The 20,282-nt window shown below is 35.8% G+C and overlaps 2 protein-coding genes across 3 annotated transcripts in view; one reads left to right on the forward strand and one right to left on the reverse strand.

The window, feature by feature from the left end:
* LOC109065743 (protein unc-13 homolog A-like) overlaps positions 1-5,317 on the forward strand; it is an 80,029-nt gene extending 74,712 nt beyond the window's left edge. For both annotated transcript variants that reach the window (XM_042719112.1, XM_042719111.1), the window contains 4 exons: positions 2,108-2,164; positions 3,332-3,424; positions 3,516-3,675; positions 4,544-5,317. In XM_042719112.1, coding sequence (XP_042575046.1) covers positions 2,108-2,164; positions 3,332-3,424; positions 3,516-3,675; positions 4,544-4,835 — 602 coding nt within the window. In that variant the 3' untranslated portion in view covers positions 4,836-5,317. The remainder of the gene's footprint in view (positions 1-2,107; positions 2,165-3,331; positions 3,425-3,515; positions 3,676-4,543) is intronic.
* Positions 5,318-10,815: 5,498 nt separating this feature from the next.
* On the reverse strand, positions 10,816-19,196 carry LOC109058351 (RNA-binding protein MEX3B-like). Its single transcript, XM_042719113.1, has 3 exons — positions 18,828-19,196; positions 17,448-17,924; positions 10,816-13,962 (listed from the first exon to the last, which is right to left on the reverse strand). Exons 2-3 carry the CDS (start codon positions 17,890-17,892, stop codon positions 12,662-12,664), a joined length of 1,746 nt encoding a protein of 581 aa, XP_042575047.1. The 5' UTR covers positions 17,893-17,924; positions 18,828-19,196; the 3' UTR covers positions 10,816-12,661.
* Between the last annotated feature and the right edge of the window lie 1,086 nt (positions 19,197-20,282).

A 20,282-nucleotide genomic window follows, 5' to 3' on the forward strand; every position in this document is an offset into this window, starting at 1 on the left:
TGCTTTAGTCAGGATAAAACCGTAACAAAAAAAAGAGGAGACGACTCTAAAAGTATGCAAACACAACAAACATACCGTTAAGAGCCGCGCTTGCACAGGTTCTGCACGATCCTCTTCACTAATATTCTCTGGGACTCATTCGGGATCAAATTGATAAACAATATTGACGACGTCATTGTTTACAATACAAGCAGAGCACAAGAAGCTGAGGGGTGTGATGTATAGACGAGCGCTGGCAGTTTAGCCAATCACAACACACTGTGGGCCAGCTAACCAATCAGAACCCCTCGTGTATTTCTGAGGGAGGGGCTTCATAAAAACAGGAAATCATCAGAGCGTTTATAGGAGAAGGGACAGAGCGGTGTAGAATAATGTGCAAAATAATGCATTTTTTAAAAGCGAAGTATTAACACATGTTAGACTGCACCCCATAAACACAATCAAGCCCTAGAAGAAAAGTCAACCACCCCTGTTTGGAGAAGAAAAATATAAAAATCTATGTAGACAGCTCACTAAAGTTCAGAGTTATATACTCTTTCTTTGGTTTTCTTTTCTTCTTGGTTGTTGTTTTTTTTTTTTTTTTTTTTTTATCATCTCCAGGAAGAATAATCAATGTTGAAATGCTTTTGTGCCTTACTGTCAAAGACCATGTGACCCTGGAGCACAAAAGCAGTCATGAGGGTCAGTTTTTTGAAATTTAGATTTATACATCATCTGAAAGCTGAATAAATAATCTCTCCATTGATGTATGGTTTGTTAGGAGGACAATATTTGTTCAAGATGCAACTATTTGAATATCTGGAATCTGAGGGTGCAAAAAAATCTAAATATTGAGAAAATCATCTTTAAAGTTTGTTCAAATGAAGTTCTTAGCAATGCATATTACTAATCAAAAATTAAGTTTTGATATATTTACAGTAGGAAATTTACTAAAATATCTTCATGGAACATGATCTTTACTTAATATTCTAATGATTTTTGGCATAAAAGAAAAATGTATAATTTTGACCCTTACAATGTATTGTTGGCTATTGCTACAAATATACCCCAGAGACTTATGACTGCTTTTGTGCTCCAGGGTCACATATATTTGTAGCCTCTTAGATATTTCTGCTAGTTCTGCTACAATGGCAAAACTGCTCAATATTAAACTTTTTAGTTACAGAATCTAGGAGTGGCTATATATTAAAATAATTAAATAATTATGGATAATTAAAATGATAAAATCTTGATAACTGAATGCTCGTCATGGTTTACACTTTTTATTACAGATGAATTTACATGACTTGTCTAGTATGCAATTTATTTTTTTTTTTATAAATTTTTGTAGTCATATATGTTATTATATAAAGGGTTGTATAAAATTTATTAAGTTTAACGTTTTGTAGTTTTCAATTTTATTGCATTCATTTTCAGTTATGGTATATTTAAAAATAATTTGATATAAAATACAAAAACTAGTTTGTATTGTCATTTTTACTCACAAATAACAATTTATATAAATGTAATAATATTGCCTTATATCTTATATAATGCTTATATAACTTTATTTTTTAATTAATTATAATTATTTATTATTTATTTTTATTTTAACATTTATTTTATTGTAAGTTAATATAAAATATTTTACAATATTTATTTATTTCTATGGCATTTCCACATCTAGAAGGCACACATACAGTATATCCAGGCCATCCAAGAACATGCAAGTCCTGGTTCTTAAGGGAATTAATTAAAATAAGAAATATTATTTTAGATTCCATCTTGTATTTGCTTATTTAAACCTCTTTTTGTTTTAGTTAAAATAAATTTAAGTCATCTGTTTGCCCTTTTAGAAGCTCGCTGAGGCCCCCTAGTGGGTCCCGCTCCTCCGCTTGAGAACCACAGCGATGAGATTCAGTGGAGATTTTTGCAGAAATCATGAGATAAAGCCTCACATGTGTCTCCTGTAGAGTTCAGACATTTCTCACCTGATGATCTGAGCTCTAAACGCTCACTTCTTGACTCCGTGGCTCTGTTTTGTTTTCCTGTTAGTGATGTTTAAGTCTTCTGAAGAACAAAAACAAAAGTACATCCAGCAAACGTCTTGCTCTTGTCTTGTGTGTAGTTCACGGCGGTAAAGGCGTTCGATACACTCACAGTGAAGATGTTTATCCAGAGAAGGGTACGTATCTGCGGCTCTCCACTCATGCAGCTCATTTATATTCATGGATGCAGACATTAATCCATATTCATGTGAAGATCGTCTAGTTCTGAGGATTTACACAAAACTAAAAGATGTTTTGCATGGTTTACCTAACAAAAAAAAAAAAAAGTACTGTGGTAATAAAAACACATGCATGTTATTATTACTATGGTAAACTAAAATTATTATTTTTACTTTGGTAGCTTGAAATTGGCCAAAATTGCCAAACAATTTAAAGCAGATAAATTCTTAAAGATTCATAAGCAATTTGAAGGAGTTGCATATTAATTATGATTTTACAATAGTACAGTATCAGTGTTGGGGAGAAAATAGATACATGTATCAGAATTACGTAATTTAATTACAAAATAAATGTATCCGTTTCAGTCAGTGTTGAATTTTGATTATTTTAATATTAAAAAATAATTATATATAGAACTGCACGACTGTCAAAAAATGTACTTTTTTCATTTATTTTGTCACGTATATATTATTGTGTCATATATTTGATTGTTTTTTAATTATTTATAGGATGAGCATTGTGATTATTCCATTATACATTTCAATTTTAACTATCAGTAGTAGTAGCATTAACTCTTATTATAAAAATGAATGACTGAAATATATTTTACCGTTGTAAATTACAGCTGTATTGTAAAATAATGATAAAATAAGATTGTTTAATAATATTAGTAATAATACTAATATCAATGTCTTAAATTCGTCACTTTTTTAAATGTTCAGACCCTCAAGCTTTAACATTTGAAATCATAACGCTTTTATTTTGCCATAATTCTGCTTTTGAACTTTTGTTGGAAATGTGTAATACACTCTTAGAAATAAAGGTGCTTAAAAGGTTTTTCACGGCGATGCCACAGAAGAGCCGTTTTTGGTTCAGTTCAGTCAAAGAAGCACCTCTTTCTAACCTTTTTATAATCTGAAGAGCCTTCTTTCGCCACGAAAGAACGTTTTGTGAAACGGAAGGTCAAAGGCTCTTTATGGAAGCGTTTAGACAGAAAATGTTCTTCTGTGGCATCGTGAAGCACCTTTATTTTTAAGATTGTAAAGTAAATGCACAGTACGTTCCCAAATCAGTGTTAGATTATCAAAAATCCAATGTATTCTGACCTTTGACCTGTTGCTCAGCCTCAGGCGTGGATGATGCGGTGGGTGAGGTTTCTATGACCGTGGAGATCTTCAGCGACCCAAACACAGGAGGACACAAAATCACAGTTAAAGGTGCTTGTGTCTTTCAGACCTGCTCTGTTTCTCCTGTGTGTCAGTGTCAGGATCGTGTTAATGCTGCTGTTGTGCTGGGATTGATTGACAGTTGTGGCAGCCAATGACCTTCGCTGGCAGACGCAGGGAATATTCCGGCCCTTCGTGGAGGTTTACATCATCGGGCCGCACCTCAGCGACAAGAAGAGGAAGTTCGCCACCAAATCCAAGAACAACAGCTGGTCTCCGAAGTTCGCTGAATCCTTCCAGTTGTACGTTTGATTCTTCTGCATTAACTTTAACTCTGCATAAGATTACAGTTTTATCAAGGGACAATAATTGTTCCTTGTACTGATGGTTTATTAATTTATGAGGAAATGCTTTATCCTATTAATTTTAACTGCTACTAGTTGATGGGTTTATGATGCCATTAATTTATAAGAGCATTTTCCTAAATATATATATAAAAAATTACATTATAAAATTATATTATTTATTTATATTTAGTAAGTTCATTTGTTTTTATTAATTTGTACATTTTATTAAAATTTTCAGTAATTGTTTAGAAAATAAAATTTGAAAATAATTGATTAGAAATGTTTAATAATTGATTTGTCTGCTACTAAAGGATTTTCAAAATAGGATTATGACGTCAATAATTGATGATGGCATAACCATATAAAAAATATATTTTTAAAAAATGTATTTATTTTCTGTCAAGTATTTCAGTTTATCAGGTATATTAAATAATCTGAATCAGAAAAATAATTATGATGCAATGTATTAAGGCATATTTTTATAACGGAACTGTATAAAAATTAACTTTAATTTCTTTATTTAATATTTTTTCTTATTTAAATGTTGTACATAGTCATGCACATTTTATATACGATCTCCGTCTCTCTCTCTCTCACTCTGTGTGTGTGTGTGTGTGTGTGTGTGTGTGTGTGTGGGCATCAATTAAAGCAGCACATTAATATAGAACAGTGATTAAACTAACTTTGAACTGCCTGTGCTTTAAACGGTTTTACTGCATACCTGCCAGCCAATCAGAATCCAGTATTCAGACAGACCATGGAATAAATTAAAATAAAGCGTTCTAGGCGTCACTGATGTGATTCTCTCTCGCTCCCTCTGTAGTGTGCTGGGCAGTGAGCTGGGTCCGGAGGGTTACGAGCTGCAGGTGTGTGTGAAGGATTACTGTTTTGCGCGCGAGGACCGGACCGTGGGCATGGCTGTGCTTCAGCTGAAGGAGCTGACGTCCAGAAGCAGCGCCGCCGTCTGGCTCCCGCTCGGCAAACGCATCCACATGGACGAGACGGGCCTCACCGTCCTCCGCATCCTCTCGCAGCGCAACAACGACGAGGTCGCCAAAGAGTTCGTCAAGCTGAAGTCGGACCAGCGCTCGGCCGAGGAGGGCAGGGGGAGCTGAGCTGTAAAAGCACCAAACGAAACAAACTGTCCCACAGCACACAGCTGCAAAACACAGACACACGCGCGCGTTTAAACATGCAATCCCACGAGATTCAAGAAACATCAGCTCCTGACAAAGACATGAAGAGTTCATTCCAATTCATTCCAGTTAATCTCCATCAGAGTGCAGTTGGGTTATTTTGATTAGGTACAAAATGAATAAAAAACACTAGCTGACTAGCACAATAAAAACATGATAGCATAGTAAAAAACATGATTTTTGAAATGTAAAAAAAAAAAGTTAGCTGTTTTTGCAAATAAACTCTTCATAACTTTGACCCCCGTTTACTTCCATAACAGACCTGTTCCTGAAGGATAAATCAAATCCTAAACGTTTCTGTTTTCATTTTCATTTAAAATTTTAATAATTTGGTTGTGTTTTTGTCATTTTTTATTATTTTTTTAGTCTATATAGTTTTGATAGTTGATAGTTTATTTCAGTTTTAGTCTAGCTTGATGATACTAAAATAATTATGAAATTAATAAAAAATATTTAGACATTTTTTTAAAAAAAATTACTAAACAAAACAGCTAAAACTTAAAAAAATAAAAAATATGGAGGAGGATTAGGGCCAAGCAATTATGAAAAATAAAATAAAACAAAACCATCTCGAGATTAAACTCATTAAATTTAGAGAAAGAAAATCGTTGTGTTTCAAGAAAAAACTTGTTAAATTTAGAGAAAAAAAAAATCAAAATTAAATGTTGAGAATAAACTCGTTAAATTATGAGAAAAATGTCATTGTTTCGAGAAAAAAAAATCATTAAATTTTGAGAAGAAAAGTTGAAATTAAATGTTGCGAGTAAACTCGTTAAATTACGAGAAAAAAGTCATTATGTTTCGAGAAAAAATTTAACATTGAGAAAAAAAGTTGAAATAAAATGTTTAGAATAAACTCATATTACAAGAAAAAAGTCATTTTTCAAGAAAAACTAAAATTTAAAGAAAAAAGTCAAAATTAAATGTTGAGAATAAACTAATTTTAAACTCAGATTTTTATTATAATTAATTTTCATTTTTAGTTTAGTACATCAAGTTAGTTGTTTAAATGATAAACGTGTATTTGCTTAAAAGTCCTGCCCTTTTTTCCTCATTAAAAATCCTGTTTTTCTTAGAAGTGTGTCATATTATGGAAGTAAAGTGGGTCTGGAGATGCTCTTTCATGTTGACTGTAATATTCTCACACATCTTCTGCTGAGAAGACAGTAGATTTAATTCTACACACTTTGTTTTGCACTCCAGGGGCCGCGTTTAAGTTTTACAGACAGCCCTAACCTTTAGCACAACGCTGGTTTAATGTTACGCTGACTCTTATTGGTGCATAACACACTCCCTGACCAATCAGAGATCACAGACCTGCTGAAGGCCTCGTTCACGTCAAATCAGAATGTGCGCAATTTTAAAAAGACCTTCACATGCAACATGAATCTCTGGAGTCTGAACTTATCTTGAAAGGTTTTGGAGCTGCACGATTTATAAAATGAAAATGAAATGAATAAATATGAGTGCTGTGTTTCAGAGTGAAGCGCAAAATAAAAGTTTGATCTTTCAAATTGATTCTGACGTGACGTGAACACAGAAGAGGATAATGTTGAGATGATGCAATACTCCTCACGATGAAAAACATTTGCCTTCACATGCACTAACCCACAATGCATTGCGACCTTGAGACGCCCAAGACTCTGCTGACTCGGGCTTCGATTGGTTTGCGCTCTCTGGAATATTTTGCACTTTCTGCATGGAGTCTCGTGCTCTTCGTATCCGTCTCTCGTCTGCGTGCCGCCCGTCTCCAGCATGTGAAGATGAGCCTTACCTACACTGTGACTCACTGCGGAGCACACGCTGTGCATTCTGGGCCTTGTGTTTGTTTGTTTGTGGAGCTACACGGCCAATCGTTTCTCTGCGGAGCATCCAGAAACACTCAGTAATCGCTGAGGAAGAGGGGTTTATATTCTTACAGGCTGCGTCAGAAGTGATTGTTATTATTTTTTATATTTTAAATTTGCTTTCATTTTTTTTTTTTTCCATTTTAAAGTTTTAGTCATTTGTTGTTGATAATATAGGTAAACTTGGCAACTAGCTGAAATAAATTAACAAAAAAAAATTCAGTTAAAGTTGGAGTAACGTTTTCTTAATTTGTTTAGTTTTTTTAGTAATTTTGTTGTTTTCGTATTCATTTTTGCAGCAGACTTAATTTTAAGTTTTAGTTATATTGGTACATAAAGTTAAATTAATTAAAAATGAGAAAAATGAAAATGTCAGCAACTAGCTAAAAAATCTTTTAAAATTAGTTTTTTATGTTTTATTTTATTTCAGTTTGTTTTATTTCAAGTAGCACAATTTTATATATATCTAATTTATAGTTAACTAAAATAAAACCATAACAAAATATAATTTTTTAAGTTTGTCTTCATAATTTTGTGTTGGCTCTGAAACAGTTATTTTAGTATCATTGATATATTCGGTTTTTTTTTTTTATTTATATTATATATATATATATATATATATATATATATATATATATATATATATATATATATATATATATACAAAAACAAAAAATATATTAAAAGTTTTAGTAATTTTTGTCATTTTTATTTTTTTGTTTACATGTCTACATTTTTGTAAATAATATTTTATAAACACATTTTTATATACATTTTTATTTCAATTTTAGTTATTTTAGTACATCAAGTTAGACTAAAATAAATGTTTCCTTATCAGCTAGCTGAAATAAAATGTTTAATATTTGTAATGAATTTTTTTTTTTTTTTTTTTTTTTTTGCCAAATAACAGCATTTTTAAAAGATTTTAGTTTTATTTGACTATAATATGACATATTTGACACTGCATCGAGGTTTGAAATGCAAAAAGCACTTCTGACGTTCAGTCTGAATATTACAAGGGCAGAAATGTTTTCGTCTTCATGTTTTTGACTGCTGTGTCGTGTTGGAATTGCTTTGTTGTGAGTCTTCTTCAATAATGCATAATTCTAGAGCAATACACTGGACTCAAACTCTTTATGAATGCATTACAGGAATAATTCGCCCAAAAACAATCATTCGCCCTCATGCTGTTCCAGTGCAATATTCCCTCTGAATTAGAAGAGAATCTGTTCGCGTCCTCTCAGAAAACTATAAGTCGTCACTTGGACTTTAATGACACTCTTTTAGTCTTTTCAGAGCTGCACGAGGGTGAGGCATGACTTTGGGGTGAACTATCCCTTTAAATGACAGAAGATCAGTGTTCAGCCGCTCACATCTGCTGTTTTAGACTAAACCACAGTGCAATTAAGTGTCTTTGTAAAGTTAGTTGCCAATTTGATTTAAACTGATTTCACGTTTACGATGTCGAGTGTTTGCAGTTGTTATCACTGTACATACGTGCTGTTATTAGGATGAATCACACGGCTGTGAGTGTATTATTTACTTTTTACATGTGCATGTTGTTATTAACAATGATTCATCAATGCACTAAAGAAATATGTATTTTTTTCCAAGTTTGAAACAACTTTACAGCTGACGTCATCTAGGCTGGCTACGTGTTAACATCATACAATTTAAAATATACTTATATTAAAAAATAAAATAATATTAGCAAATATATAATATTTAATATACACTGTGTATATATATTTAGTTAATTTAATTTAAAGAAAATAATGAATAATACTTAGTGTATTTATTTATTTTTATTTATTTTTTAAGTTTGAAATGACTTTATGGCTGACATCATCTGCTGGCTACTTGTTACATAATTTTAGCACTTGTATTTTTTGTTGTGTGAAATATTTATTTTTCAAACAAGCTTTAAAGTCACTGCATTCGATTTCCTCTGAATCCAAACGCAACGCAGCCATTGAATGTTGATTCACACGAGCCTTTGACATCAGAGAGATGTGATTTAAATCAGACACACACACGCTGAAGCACAAACAGGCATGAAGAAACTCATATGCATGCGTGCATGAGCGCAGACACTGCAGTGCATGATGGGAAGCCAGTAAACAGTCTCGATGTTAAGCTGCCACTTACTGACCATTGACTTCACTGTTGATTTCCCAAAAGAAGAGCTTGTGAACTGTGTCTCTGATGTGAATGTCGCATGAGCGGGTGTTTTTATACTGAGAACGTTTCTAATTTCATTTTTAACCATGTTGATTGTTCTTAATGAGGATGATCGTGGACTACTGCAGCATTTGCTTCCTATTAAAACAATAATGAACAACCAACTGTGTTTCTTGTCGTAATATTAAACGCCCGCATCAGCAGGGAACTCCATGCTTATTTATTTCTTTACATAATCATATTTATTAATTATAAAACGTCCCATTCGTAATGGGAAATATGGGTTGTTCTCAAAATATAGACTTTTTAGTCTCTGGAAAATTCTCAAAAGTTATGTTTACTTGATTTTAAAGCTTCCTACTGTGATATTATATGTAGCTAATACTCTGTTGTAATGTTTAATATTTAAAACTAATTCGTTAAACATCTTATATTTGAGGATTTGAGAAGATGGATGTTTTCCTGTAAGTTTTATGATGGTTTTAAGTACATTTAGTAACCATTATTTTTTAAAGAACTTTATACATTACTAGTTCCACTTAAGGGACTACCAAATAAAATAAATGTTAATTAATTTAATGCTGTTAAATACACCATGTACCAGTTAGAATAACGTACCTACAGTGGAATAAAACCTGACCAGCATTTAAAAGAAGAAAAGTGAAGGTATCTTTTATTACAGAACTACATACACGTACAAATTTTGAGCTGTAAAGATCTATTATAATAAAGATAATAGATCTAAAGAGTTTATATTATTGGTGACATAAATTGCTTAACAGCCAAGGTTATTATAGTTAACTAAAACCATCAAAAAAAAAAAAAGCATTTTATATTTTCATTATTTTCTTTTCAATTTTAGTAATTAAACCACTAAAATAGCTAAAACTGAAATAAAAATAAATAAAACCTATAAACATATTAAAAACAACTTTAAAATAAAGTGAATAAAAAAATATATAGATGTATTTTTAAAAAATGTAAAATGAAAAAAAAACACCACATTTACTAAAACTTCAAAAAAGTATAAAAACTGATTAAAAAAAAAATAAATAAAAAAAAAATCAAAAATGCCCCCCCCCCCCCCCAAAAAAAACATTTAATAAAACTTAAAAAAAAAAAAGCATTTCAGATTTTCATTGATTTTTAATCAATTTTAGGAATTAAAGCACTAAAATAGCTAAAACTGAAATTAAAATAAATAAAAACTTTGAACATATTAAAACAACTTTAAAATAAAGTAAATAAAAAAATATATAGATGCATTTAAAAAAAAAGGTAAAATGACAAAAAACAAATTTACTAAAACTTCAAAAAAAGTATAAAAACTATGACTAAAAAAAAAAAAAAAAAAAAAAAAAAAAAAAAAAAAAAAAAACATTTAATAAAACTAAAAAAAAAAAAATAATAAATATAGTGCTACAAGTTTAACTAAATGAAAATAAGAAATGCTGTGGCAACTAGGTGAAAATGCATTTATTTTACTTCAAGTACCAAAAGTTTTGTGGTTTTGGTTTTAGTTAACTTTAATAACTTTAAACTTTTAAAGACTTTTCTTTACTAAGGGATGAGGTTAAAAAAAACAACTTGTTAAATGGATTTGAAGGCAACAATAATCTATCACCACATGCGCCATACAGCCTTAATATCACAGAAATAAAGACACAGACACAAAGGATTATTGTTTTACAGTACAAAAACGAAAACAAAAACAAGATTTTATTAAAGAAGCATAAAAAATAAAACTCTTGATACATTTCTTATAACCGTCAAGTCAGCTCAAATTATACGTGTATACAATTGTTCCAGCTCACGGTTAAAAGGTCCATAAACTTTCAAATAAAATATATTTCAATTTTAAATTTCTTCAATAATTTTTTCTCATTTTGTTATAAATTGCCTATATGTTGTACACAGGAAACAGAAATATGGAAAATAAAGATAAATTTGCTGTAATAAAAGGGTCACATTATAATCTGGGATATTTATGTCAAGGTAAGCAAATAAATTGTAAAAATAAAATGTGTAAAAAAAGTTTATTTTTTTTGCCTTTTCATTTTTAGAAAATTATTAGCTAATGCCTCACGGCTTCAAGACATGCAGAGAGTTTAACTTACAAATAATGATACGTGTTTTAAAAACTACATTAACCTTTTCCGTTGTACGTTTGAAAACGAATCCCAATGATTGTAATTCAGGATATTTACAATTAGGCCTGAAATCCGGTTATTGAAATCGCTTTTGGTTCTGCATACAAAAGGAATTAAAGCGAAAGTAAAAGCCGAGCGAGTTTAGGGCACAAATGAATCATGGGAAAACAGCGTCTGACGTCTTTCCAAAAAAAACGCCCGAGATCGTCCTCAGCGAACCCTGTTCGAGGAAAAAGAAAAGAAAGGAAACCGTTCGACTTCAGGCCAATTCTTCACTAGTCACATGACCTTCATCGCCGATACCAAAACACGTCACAAACACACAACCGAAAACCTACTAGCTTCTTGTACCTTTCAAACTGTTACACTACTTTTAACGACGTCTGGTGACAAAAAGAAGAAAATGAGCAGCTCTAATTCGACACGGCGCTCTACACAAATCACTAAAACTGGAAGAGCGGAGAGAAATTACGTCACAATCTTTGTTCCCGGCAGCGAGTTTCACCACCAAGGCACCGTTAGCTCTCGAGTTCTGGCACGTTTAATATATTCGACACGCCAAAGAAAAATCTAAAAGCGCATCTAGAGAAAAAAAAAAAAACCTGTACAAACCCGAAATGCATTCTCGCCCATTAAGACGTCAGAGTCCATCGCGTTCAAGGAAAAAACGGCTCGTGCATCGCTAAAACGTACGGAAGCCCTGGTGATTTAGCTGCCACGCGGACTAGCATCCCGTTTATTAGGACGACCTGAAGTGTAGTGTGTAACCGGAAGCCCTTTAGAGTGTGAAAGCATGGCTTGTCGCGTAAAAACCATTCGGCAGGTCTACAGATTTGTTCGTAGGCAGCTTACAGGGGTGAGCAATCGTAAACGAAACGCTCTCGCAAGGGCCGGAAGACAGACGCAAACTCCAGCGAAAGACATTGCTGTGCGTCGCAGTCGCTCTCGCACACATTCACGACTAAACATTCGAAAGATAATTCAGTATGCTGTTTGATTCGAAAAGTCGTAACAGATTAAAAACTCCTTGTTAAATACTAGCAACCCTGTTTCTGGAGTGCAGGAATGAACCGACACGTGAATGTTTTAAGGTAGTGTGGCAAAAAGAGAAAATGCACGGTAATGATATTCATAACATGTACTATTCTAGCTATTTCAGATCCTACATCCACTAGCACGTTGCGTATCGACTCGTAACGCGTATAAATATTAAGTGTTCGACAATAAAACAGGAATATCTCTCATGTTTTGGTCTAAACGAGCGCAGTTTTCGCATTTAAAAAAAAAAACCCTCAAAAATAATTTAAAAAACTACTGCATCGGCAACACGAAAAACGCGTTAGAAAAAAGTGCAGCGTAAAAGTCGAAAAATCCGCGAGTAGAAAAAGTCGGAAGCATGAATGGAAAAACAACCCACCGAATATGAACGGCTAAAGAGAAGACGCAGTCTGACAAGTACTTGAGTGGGTAATAAAGTCACTGTTGCTGTTGTTATTATTATTATTATTATTACTGTCAATAAATTGGAATAGTGTCATATCGAATAATTACTCAAGGCAGTGTTCGTTTAAGAGAAGATCCGGATGCACTGTGTGGCAGGAGTGTGGCAAACGGGACACTCGGGATCCTGCGACTGGCAAATCTGCCCGGCGCAATCCATGCAGAAGAGGTTGTGGCCACACGGGACGAGTGCAGCGGTCACCTCGCTCTCGCAGCACACGAAACAATCCCGTGACACCATCCCAGCCAAGCCGCCCGCTTTGAGGCGTCCCAACATAGTGGAAGCGATTCCCACTCCGCTTCCGCCACCTTCTGAATCAGTTGGCGAGCCACCCGGGAGCGACGACGCCGAGCAAGAGGAGTATCCAGTGCTGCTTCCGCCGCTGCTGCTGCTTCCGCCCGAGAACGAGCTTCCGGTGCCCGTTTGGAGCCAAGAGAGCGTGCTTAACGGGTCGCTTTGGGCCCGGCGGGCGAGCGGGTGATCTGGGTCGGGTGAGAGGCGCGGGGTTACAGCTCCTCCGCTGAGGCCGCTGCTGTTGCGACGGACCGTCTGCGTCTGTTGCTTCGCGCCATTCGCAAACGGCGCCCAGATATTCGCAGCGCTGAATTCGAAACCCAAATCTTCAGACGCCGCCGGCAAATTCTGAGTCGAATCAGCCGTGAAGGAGAAGCTCCCGCCGGCGCTGCTCGTGCTAAACGGGCTTGTCGGGCTCCCCCCGCCTTCAGTCGCCCGTCGAGTTGCCGAGAATGATTCGGATGACATTTTGCGCGACGAAAGGTGCATCTGTGGCGGAGGTGGAGGCGCCGAGTGAGTCGCACGCGACCAAAGTGCGCCGGCCAAACCGAGCGACCCGAGACCCTCTAAACTCACATCAGTCCCATTGTTGTGGAAGTCATTATCGCCTTGGAGGTCAACGAAAGCACCGGTGCGCAAGGTAATGTGCGTTTCGATCTCTTCTCGCGCACGATCCACGTTCTCAGGCATGCCGGTGACTTCAAATACAGGGTCTTTCTCGCGGCTGGGTGTCACGATGTAGGTGTGCGTCTGCTGCTGGATCCGTTTGATCGTGGCTCCTTTGGGTCCCACCACTAGGCCCACGACGCGGTAGGGAACGCGCACCTGGATGGTGGTCTGTCCGGGGAGGTTGGGAGGGCCGGGAAGCGAGCCGCTCGATCCGGGGCCGTTTGCGCCGGCTTTGCAGCGCGAGGCGCGGATCATGGAGAAGTGCTCAGCCGCCGAGACAATCTCACGCTTGGCCATTTCCACGTCCTCGCGGCGGCCCGTCACGATGAACACGGGTTCTTCTCCTCTCACGGGGGTTTTGATGTACGTGTTTGTTTTCGCACGGAGTGCTTTGATTTTGCAACCTGCAAAAAAAATGAGAGAAAAAAACTGATGCATTCAAGTCGAACCGACAAACATTTATTTATCGTAACACATAATTAAAATGTATTCAGTAGTATCATGCTTTAATGCTACTAGTTTCAACAAAATAACAGTTTTTACTAGGGCTGGGACAACAAATCGATGCATCGCGATAATATTAGAATCGATGCAGAACAATTACGCAATTCTTGATGCATCGAGTTATTGTCCCAGCCCTAGTTTTTACCAATGCACTCATTAATTAAAAAGTAATTTGAATTATTTGAGAGACAACATGGTACATTGTACTTTTAAAAATGTATTCATCACACCACAGGAACGATTCAATGAACTAACAAGGGCAAAAAGATTTAAAAAAAAATTATGACATGTAAATTTATACATCATACTTGAATATATAACGATTACATTATTTGATTAATAATTTGTAAATAATACTGACTTCTCACTGATTATCATAAGTATTCACCCAAATAAACAAAGCCTCGTTTCGAATATCTGCACGTGTACTATTTGAAATTGGTACATTTACACGAGTTTTATTTATTTTTATTTTTTAAATTTGCTTTTAATGAGCTAATTTTGCCAGAGAAGCATCATGGATTTATCTGCCCTTTTAAAAAAATTTATTTGTCACCACAGGACCACTGAAAATGAACTAGCAAAGGCCATATATATATTTTTGAATACCATTTTAGTCGTCATTTTATTTACTTTTTATTATAAAACTTCGGTATTTGAAATGCTAGAATAAAATGTTACACACATTTGTAAATTTATACATTACTGTTGCAATTCAAATGAATTAAAATTATGTAATAAAATTATTGTAATTAAGACACTATTGTAATTGAGACAATGTGGTATATCTCTAGTTTTTAAAATTAATTTGTCACAACTTCACCATTTAAATGAACTTGCAATAGACAAAAGGTTGAACATAAAATGTCCAAGGACTTATGCAAAATTACACATCATCATACTGTAATTATTATATTGAAAGTCATTACTTCATCACAAGTCACTAGCGATTATCATAATTCTTTATTATATATAACCTAAATAAACTTTTCACTTTTAAATAAATCAATGTTTTTAATATCTGCAAGTGTACCATTTTAAATGAGTCAATTTACTTTAATATAATGCTGAAATTGTTCCAATGGTAATTAGTTAAAAGGTTTTAGACAAATTTATCCATCATTATAATTGCAGTATATTACTGATCATTGAAGCCAGTATCAGGCACATCTCTGCCTGTAAGAAACCATAAAGTGAATATCCACGTCACATTATATCGTTTCAGTAGTGTTATGCAAGTTTTAGATAATAATATGTTTATTAAAAAAATATATTTAGAATACATTTATAATGATGATGACATACAGAAATGCAGTTTAGTAATGAGCTGATATTAATTGACATGGAATACATGTACTTTTAAAAATTTATTTGTCAGGACCATTTAACATTTTAAATTAATTAGCAAAGGAAAAAGGTTGAGTGCTTGGCACATACTTGAATATAAAAAAAAATATTTATTAAATTCAATAATAGTTACACTTTCATGTGTGTCCCTGGAGCACAAAATCAGTCTTAAGTGCACAGGTATATTTGTAGAAATAGACAATAATTCATTGTATGTGTCAAAATTATTGATTTTTCTTGATTATTGATTAGGATAAGTAAAGATTATGTTCCATGAAGATATTTTATAAATTTCCTACCATAAATATATAAAAACTTAATTTTTGATTAGTAATATGCATGGATAAGAACTTAATTTGAACAACTTTAAAGATGATTTTCTCAATATTTAGATTTTTTTTGCACCCTCAGATTCCAGATTTTTAAATAGTTGTATCTCAAACAAATATTGTCCTCCTAACAAACCATACATCAATGGAGAGATTATTTATAAAGCTTCAATTTAAAAAAAAAAAAAAAAAAAAAAAAAGATCATTATGACTGGTTTTGTGGTCCAGGGTCACATAAAGCCTATAAATATAGCGTTTTAAATACTTCAGAATTTACCCAAACTAACCGATACATTGATAATAAAGTGCAAAAAAATAAAGTTTTAAGTCACTGGCGTGGATTGTTTTCTTCATTCATCAGCGGCCGAACAAAGGCGCGCTGTTCCTTTAAATCCGCACGGCTTACTTCACTCAGCCAATGGCGCGGCTGCTCCGTGACGTCATCGCGGGAAGCCGAACGCATGGCATTTCAAACAAAGAGAACAATGCCGCGGCGAGCCAAACCTCGCGTTGCTCGCAGAAATCACGCTTGTTTTACACGAACCAAATTAATGAGGATGATTTCTCACGGGTGTTGAACAAATAAGAGCATCAGAGCCGAAATGCGCGAACCCCGGCCCTCTATACTTGCATAACTCGTATCCTCACATGACCCCCGCCTGCGTTCATACATCACGCTCCGGATCCTGAACTAAAGCAATCAGAGATCGATAATCAGCAGACAGAGAGATGGGCGGGAGAACAGTGAAGCGCAGCGGTCGATGCGAGTCTCTATTGTCTGGTGTAGACATGAGCAGACCCCCTCCCAAACCCCTCCTCCACCCTGCAGCCACAACACCCAACCACGACACACCACTGATGTTTACGAAGGACAAACATCCGCCAAAACGACAAAAAACCTCAGAACGACAGTATCATAACGCACGTGCAGCTGACCGCTCAGCTTATTGTTCTGATGCACCGCATTGCTTTGTTTATGATGTCCAGGAACACAGAACAGTTGTGAATATTCAAATCACAGCTTTTGCATGCAATCTCAGACTAAAGTGATGATCTTCCTGTCGCTCAAATGCCATTTACTATTCCAGAACAGAGAATTGAGATCATATTTTCAATGCAACTAACCAGTAAACAACCTCAGACGGGTCACATGACTGATCCCAGTAAGGTTATACTGATTTATTGTTCGCCTGCATTTCTTTTAATTAGCATATTTTGTAACATTAGCCATATTTTAACTACTTGCAATGATTTCCTATTGTGCAAATGTATTGCTTTTATTGTTTATATATCTTGAAACAAAGAATATTACTAAATGTTCCTATTTTGCATGCAAATAACTACCTTAAGTGCTATAATACTGTTAAAATGCATTGTTGTTTATTATCTCTTGTAACATAATATTAAAATACTCATATTTTGGATGCAAATAACTACGTTTATTGCTTTAATATTGTTCAAATGCATTGCATTTGTTTATCTTTATGAACGATGTAATATTTTGCACACAAATAATTACTTGCAATTCTTTCCTGTTGTTCAAGTGCACTGCATTTGTTGTCTATCATCTCTCAGAACACACATGAGATTAAAATATTCATATTTTGCAGGCGGATAGCTGCTTGTTGTTCTACTGCATTGCATGTATTGTTTATCATCTCTTGCATCATAAAGAATGGTTGGTTTACTCTTGTTTTAGTAAATATTACCTTGTCTGCCGACGATTTCGGCCACATGTTCTGACGTGGGCACCGGCACGCACTCGGTCATGTTGACGCTTCTCTTGCGGAGCACCGAGCTTTGTTCCGCGAGGATGGAGGAGTGTGGACCGGTCATGTGGTATCCGCCGCCGCCTCCCGAGCCGTAGTACTCCGGAGAAGGCGAGCAGGAGCCGGGCGACTCCCGGGAGCCGTTGGTGTGCTCGAGCAGCTGCAGATCGACGTATCCGCCGTTACAGTTCTCACCGACCGAGGTCCCATCCAGACAGTCGACCTTCTCCATCGCCATGAGTGACAGCTGATCCAGAGCGAAGCGCAGCACCTCCTGATGGTCCTCGTCCCTGGGCTCCTGCTCAGAGACCCCGCCGGACTGTCCGGTGCTGCTCACTACCATCTCGTGATCCATGATGTCAGGGTGAAACAACGGGCTAGGCATAGTCGTCCCCGCCTGCACACCAAGCTCGCTTCCTAGAAGAAAAAGACACATTAGTGACCCTGCAGCACAGAAGCAGTCATAAGCAGCACAGGTATATTTGTAGAAATAGACAACAATACACTGTAAGGGTCAAAATGATCAATTTCTCTTTTATGCAAAAAAAAAAACATTAGGATATTAAGATCATGTTCCATGAAGATACTTTGTAAATTGCCTACTGTAAATATAGCAAAACTTAATTTTTGATTAATAATATGCATTGCTAAGAACTTCACATTCGGACATCTTTAAAGGGGGTTTTCTCAATATTTGTATTTTATTTATTTGCACCCTCAGATTTTCAGAGAGTTGCATCTCAGCCAAATGTCGTCTTATCCTAACAAACCATTTTAAGTTATTTATTCAGCTTTAAATGATGCATAAATCTCAATTTCACAAAAAATAAAAAAATAATAAAATCACCCTTTTAACTGGTTTTGTGATCCGGGGTCACATTTAAACCCTCCAAACACCTTGAGAAGTGACACAAACCATCTAGAAACATCTAAAGCGGTCCTAGTGCACACTACAAAGCGAGTGTGCTTGTTGTTTTGGAGCGCTCCACGCCGCGCGACTCTTTTGTCTGTATTGTTTCTGCTGCTCTCGGAGTCTCGCGGCGCGGTTAACGTGTGTTTCACGACAAGCGGCCGTTATTAAGCCAGGCTCGCGGCACGAGCGTGACGCGTGCACCCGCGACTCCAACCCGGCGGAATCGCGAGTTTAAACAGAGATGTTGTGGTTGAGGTGTTGTTAGCCGCGCCGCTAACCGCGGAAAACCAAAAACATCATAAACCCACGTTGAACCGGATCTCAGGCGCGCGCCACGCGGGCGACACGGAAACCGGCGAACACGAAGCTGCCACGGAGACGCGTTAAATAAAGCGGAAAAACCTCACCTTGTGTGCTCCCGTCCCGCTCGCTGCTCGTGTCGGGTGTTTTGTGGAGGATGAGGGAGATGGTGATGACGGCTAACCGCTAGCAGAGCTGCTAACGTTAATCGTTGGGGGGCGTTGGAGAAAAAGACTCGTTTTAAAAGCATTCGCGGTCAAACTCGACTCCCAGCGCGCGCTCGGATCACGCGTCCCGCCTCGGCACCGCTCACTCGCGCGGTCTGCTCATTGTTTTCACGCGTGGAACGCTACGGAGGTGTTACAGCGCTTTCTGCCGTTCGTTCCGCCGTCTTTGTCTGTCTGTGTGTGCAGTCTCTCTCTCTCTCTCTCTCTCTCTCTCTCTCTCTCACAGTGTCGCTCGCTCACGGCGCTGACGTCACCGGCGCACAACAATGGGTTCAAAGGCCACTGACAAATGTTTCTAGTCTTACAAATGTGACTCACACCATCGTCCTCAAAGATGTTATTTTTATTATGAAAATCCAAATCTATTGTCTGCTGAATATGTTGTTAATTTCCTTATATTGAATACAGAAGTCTTCATTCATAAGCAAAAATAGCTTAAATCTCTTTTGTCTTTCTTCCTTTTTCTTGCTGAATTGGTCTGTTTCATCTCTCAGACTTACAAATAACAAAAAGAGTGCCACATTTTTGATGCATTATGACAACTTTTTTTAAAAGATGTAATTTTAATTTATTTTATCTGTGATTTTTGTGGATTATATTATAACTTGATGTAAACAAACCCAATTAATTTTTCTTTCCTTTCCTTGTATTATAGTACTTTTCAATAAAACAACTAATCTACTTTTCCCCTCCCTGTTCTTGTACGTTTTTACAAGTTATGCAATACAGTCATGGGCAAAAATATGGGCACCCTTGGTAAATATGATCAAAGGAGGCTGTGAAAATTAATCTGCATTGTTAATCCTTTTGATCTTTTATTTGAAAAATTCACAAAAATCTAAGCTTTCATTGGATAATAAGAATTTAAAATGAGGGGAAATATCATGAAATAAATGTTTTTCTCAAATACACGTTAGACACAATTATTGGCACCCCTAGAAATTCTTATAAATAAAATATCTCAGAAGTATATTCTCATTCATATTCACAATTTTGAGCACTCCAGGGTGATTATGAATATGAAATTATCCAGCCATGGCTTCCTGTTTCACAGAAATATAAAGAGGAGGGAAAACAAAGTCCAGATTCAATTTGATCATCCATCACAATGAGAAAAAATAAAGAATATATTTCTGATGTGCAGCAAAAGATAATTGACATTCACAAAAAATTAAATAGAAATAAAGAAAAGAGCTAGAGCAGTGAAAATTCCCATTTCCACCATCAGGGCAATAATTAAGAATTTCCAACCAACATAAAAAGTTAAAAACTGCCTGGAAGAGGACAGGTGTCTATATCGTCCTAATGCACGGTGAGGAGGAGAGTTTGAGTGGC

This window comes from Cyprinus carpio, chromosome B2, assembly GCF_018340385.1.
Source record: "Cyprinus carpio isolate SPL01 chromosome B2, ASM1834038v1, whole genome shotgun sequence".
Lineage (NCBI taxonomy): Eukaryota > Metazoa > Chordata > Actinopteri > Cypriniformes > Cyprinidae > Cyprinus > Cyprinus carpio.

Coding starts and splice junctions, on each gene's coding strand:
- LOC109058351 (XM_042719113.1), bottom strand. CDS start 17,892: ATGCCTAGCCCGTTGTTTCACCCTGACATCATGGATCACGAGATGGTA. Junction 13,963..17,447: donor CGAAATCGTCGGCAGACAAG/GTAATATTTACT, acceptor TTTTTTTTGCAG/GTTGCAAAATCAAAGCACTC.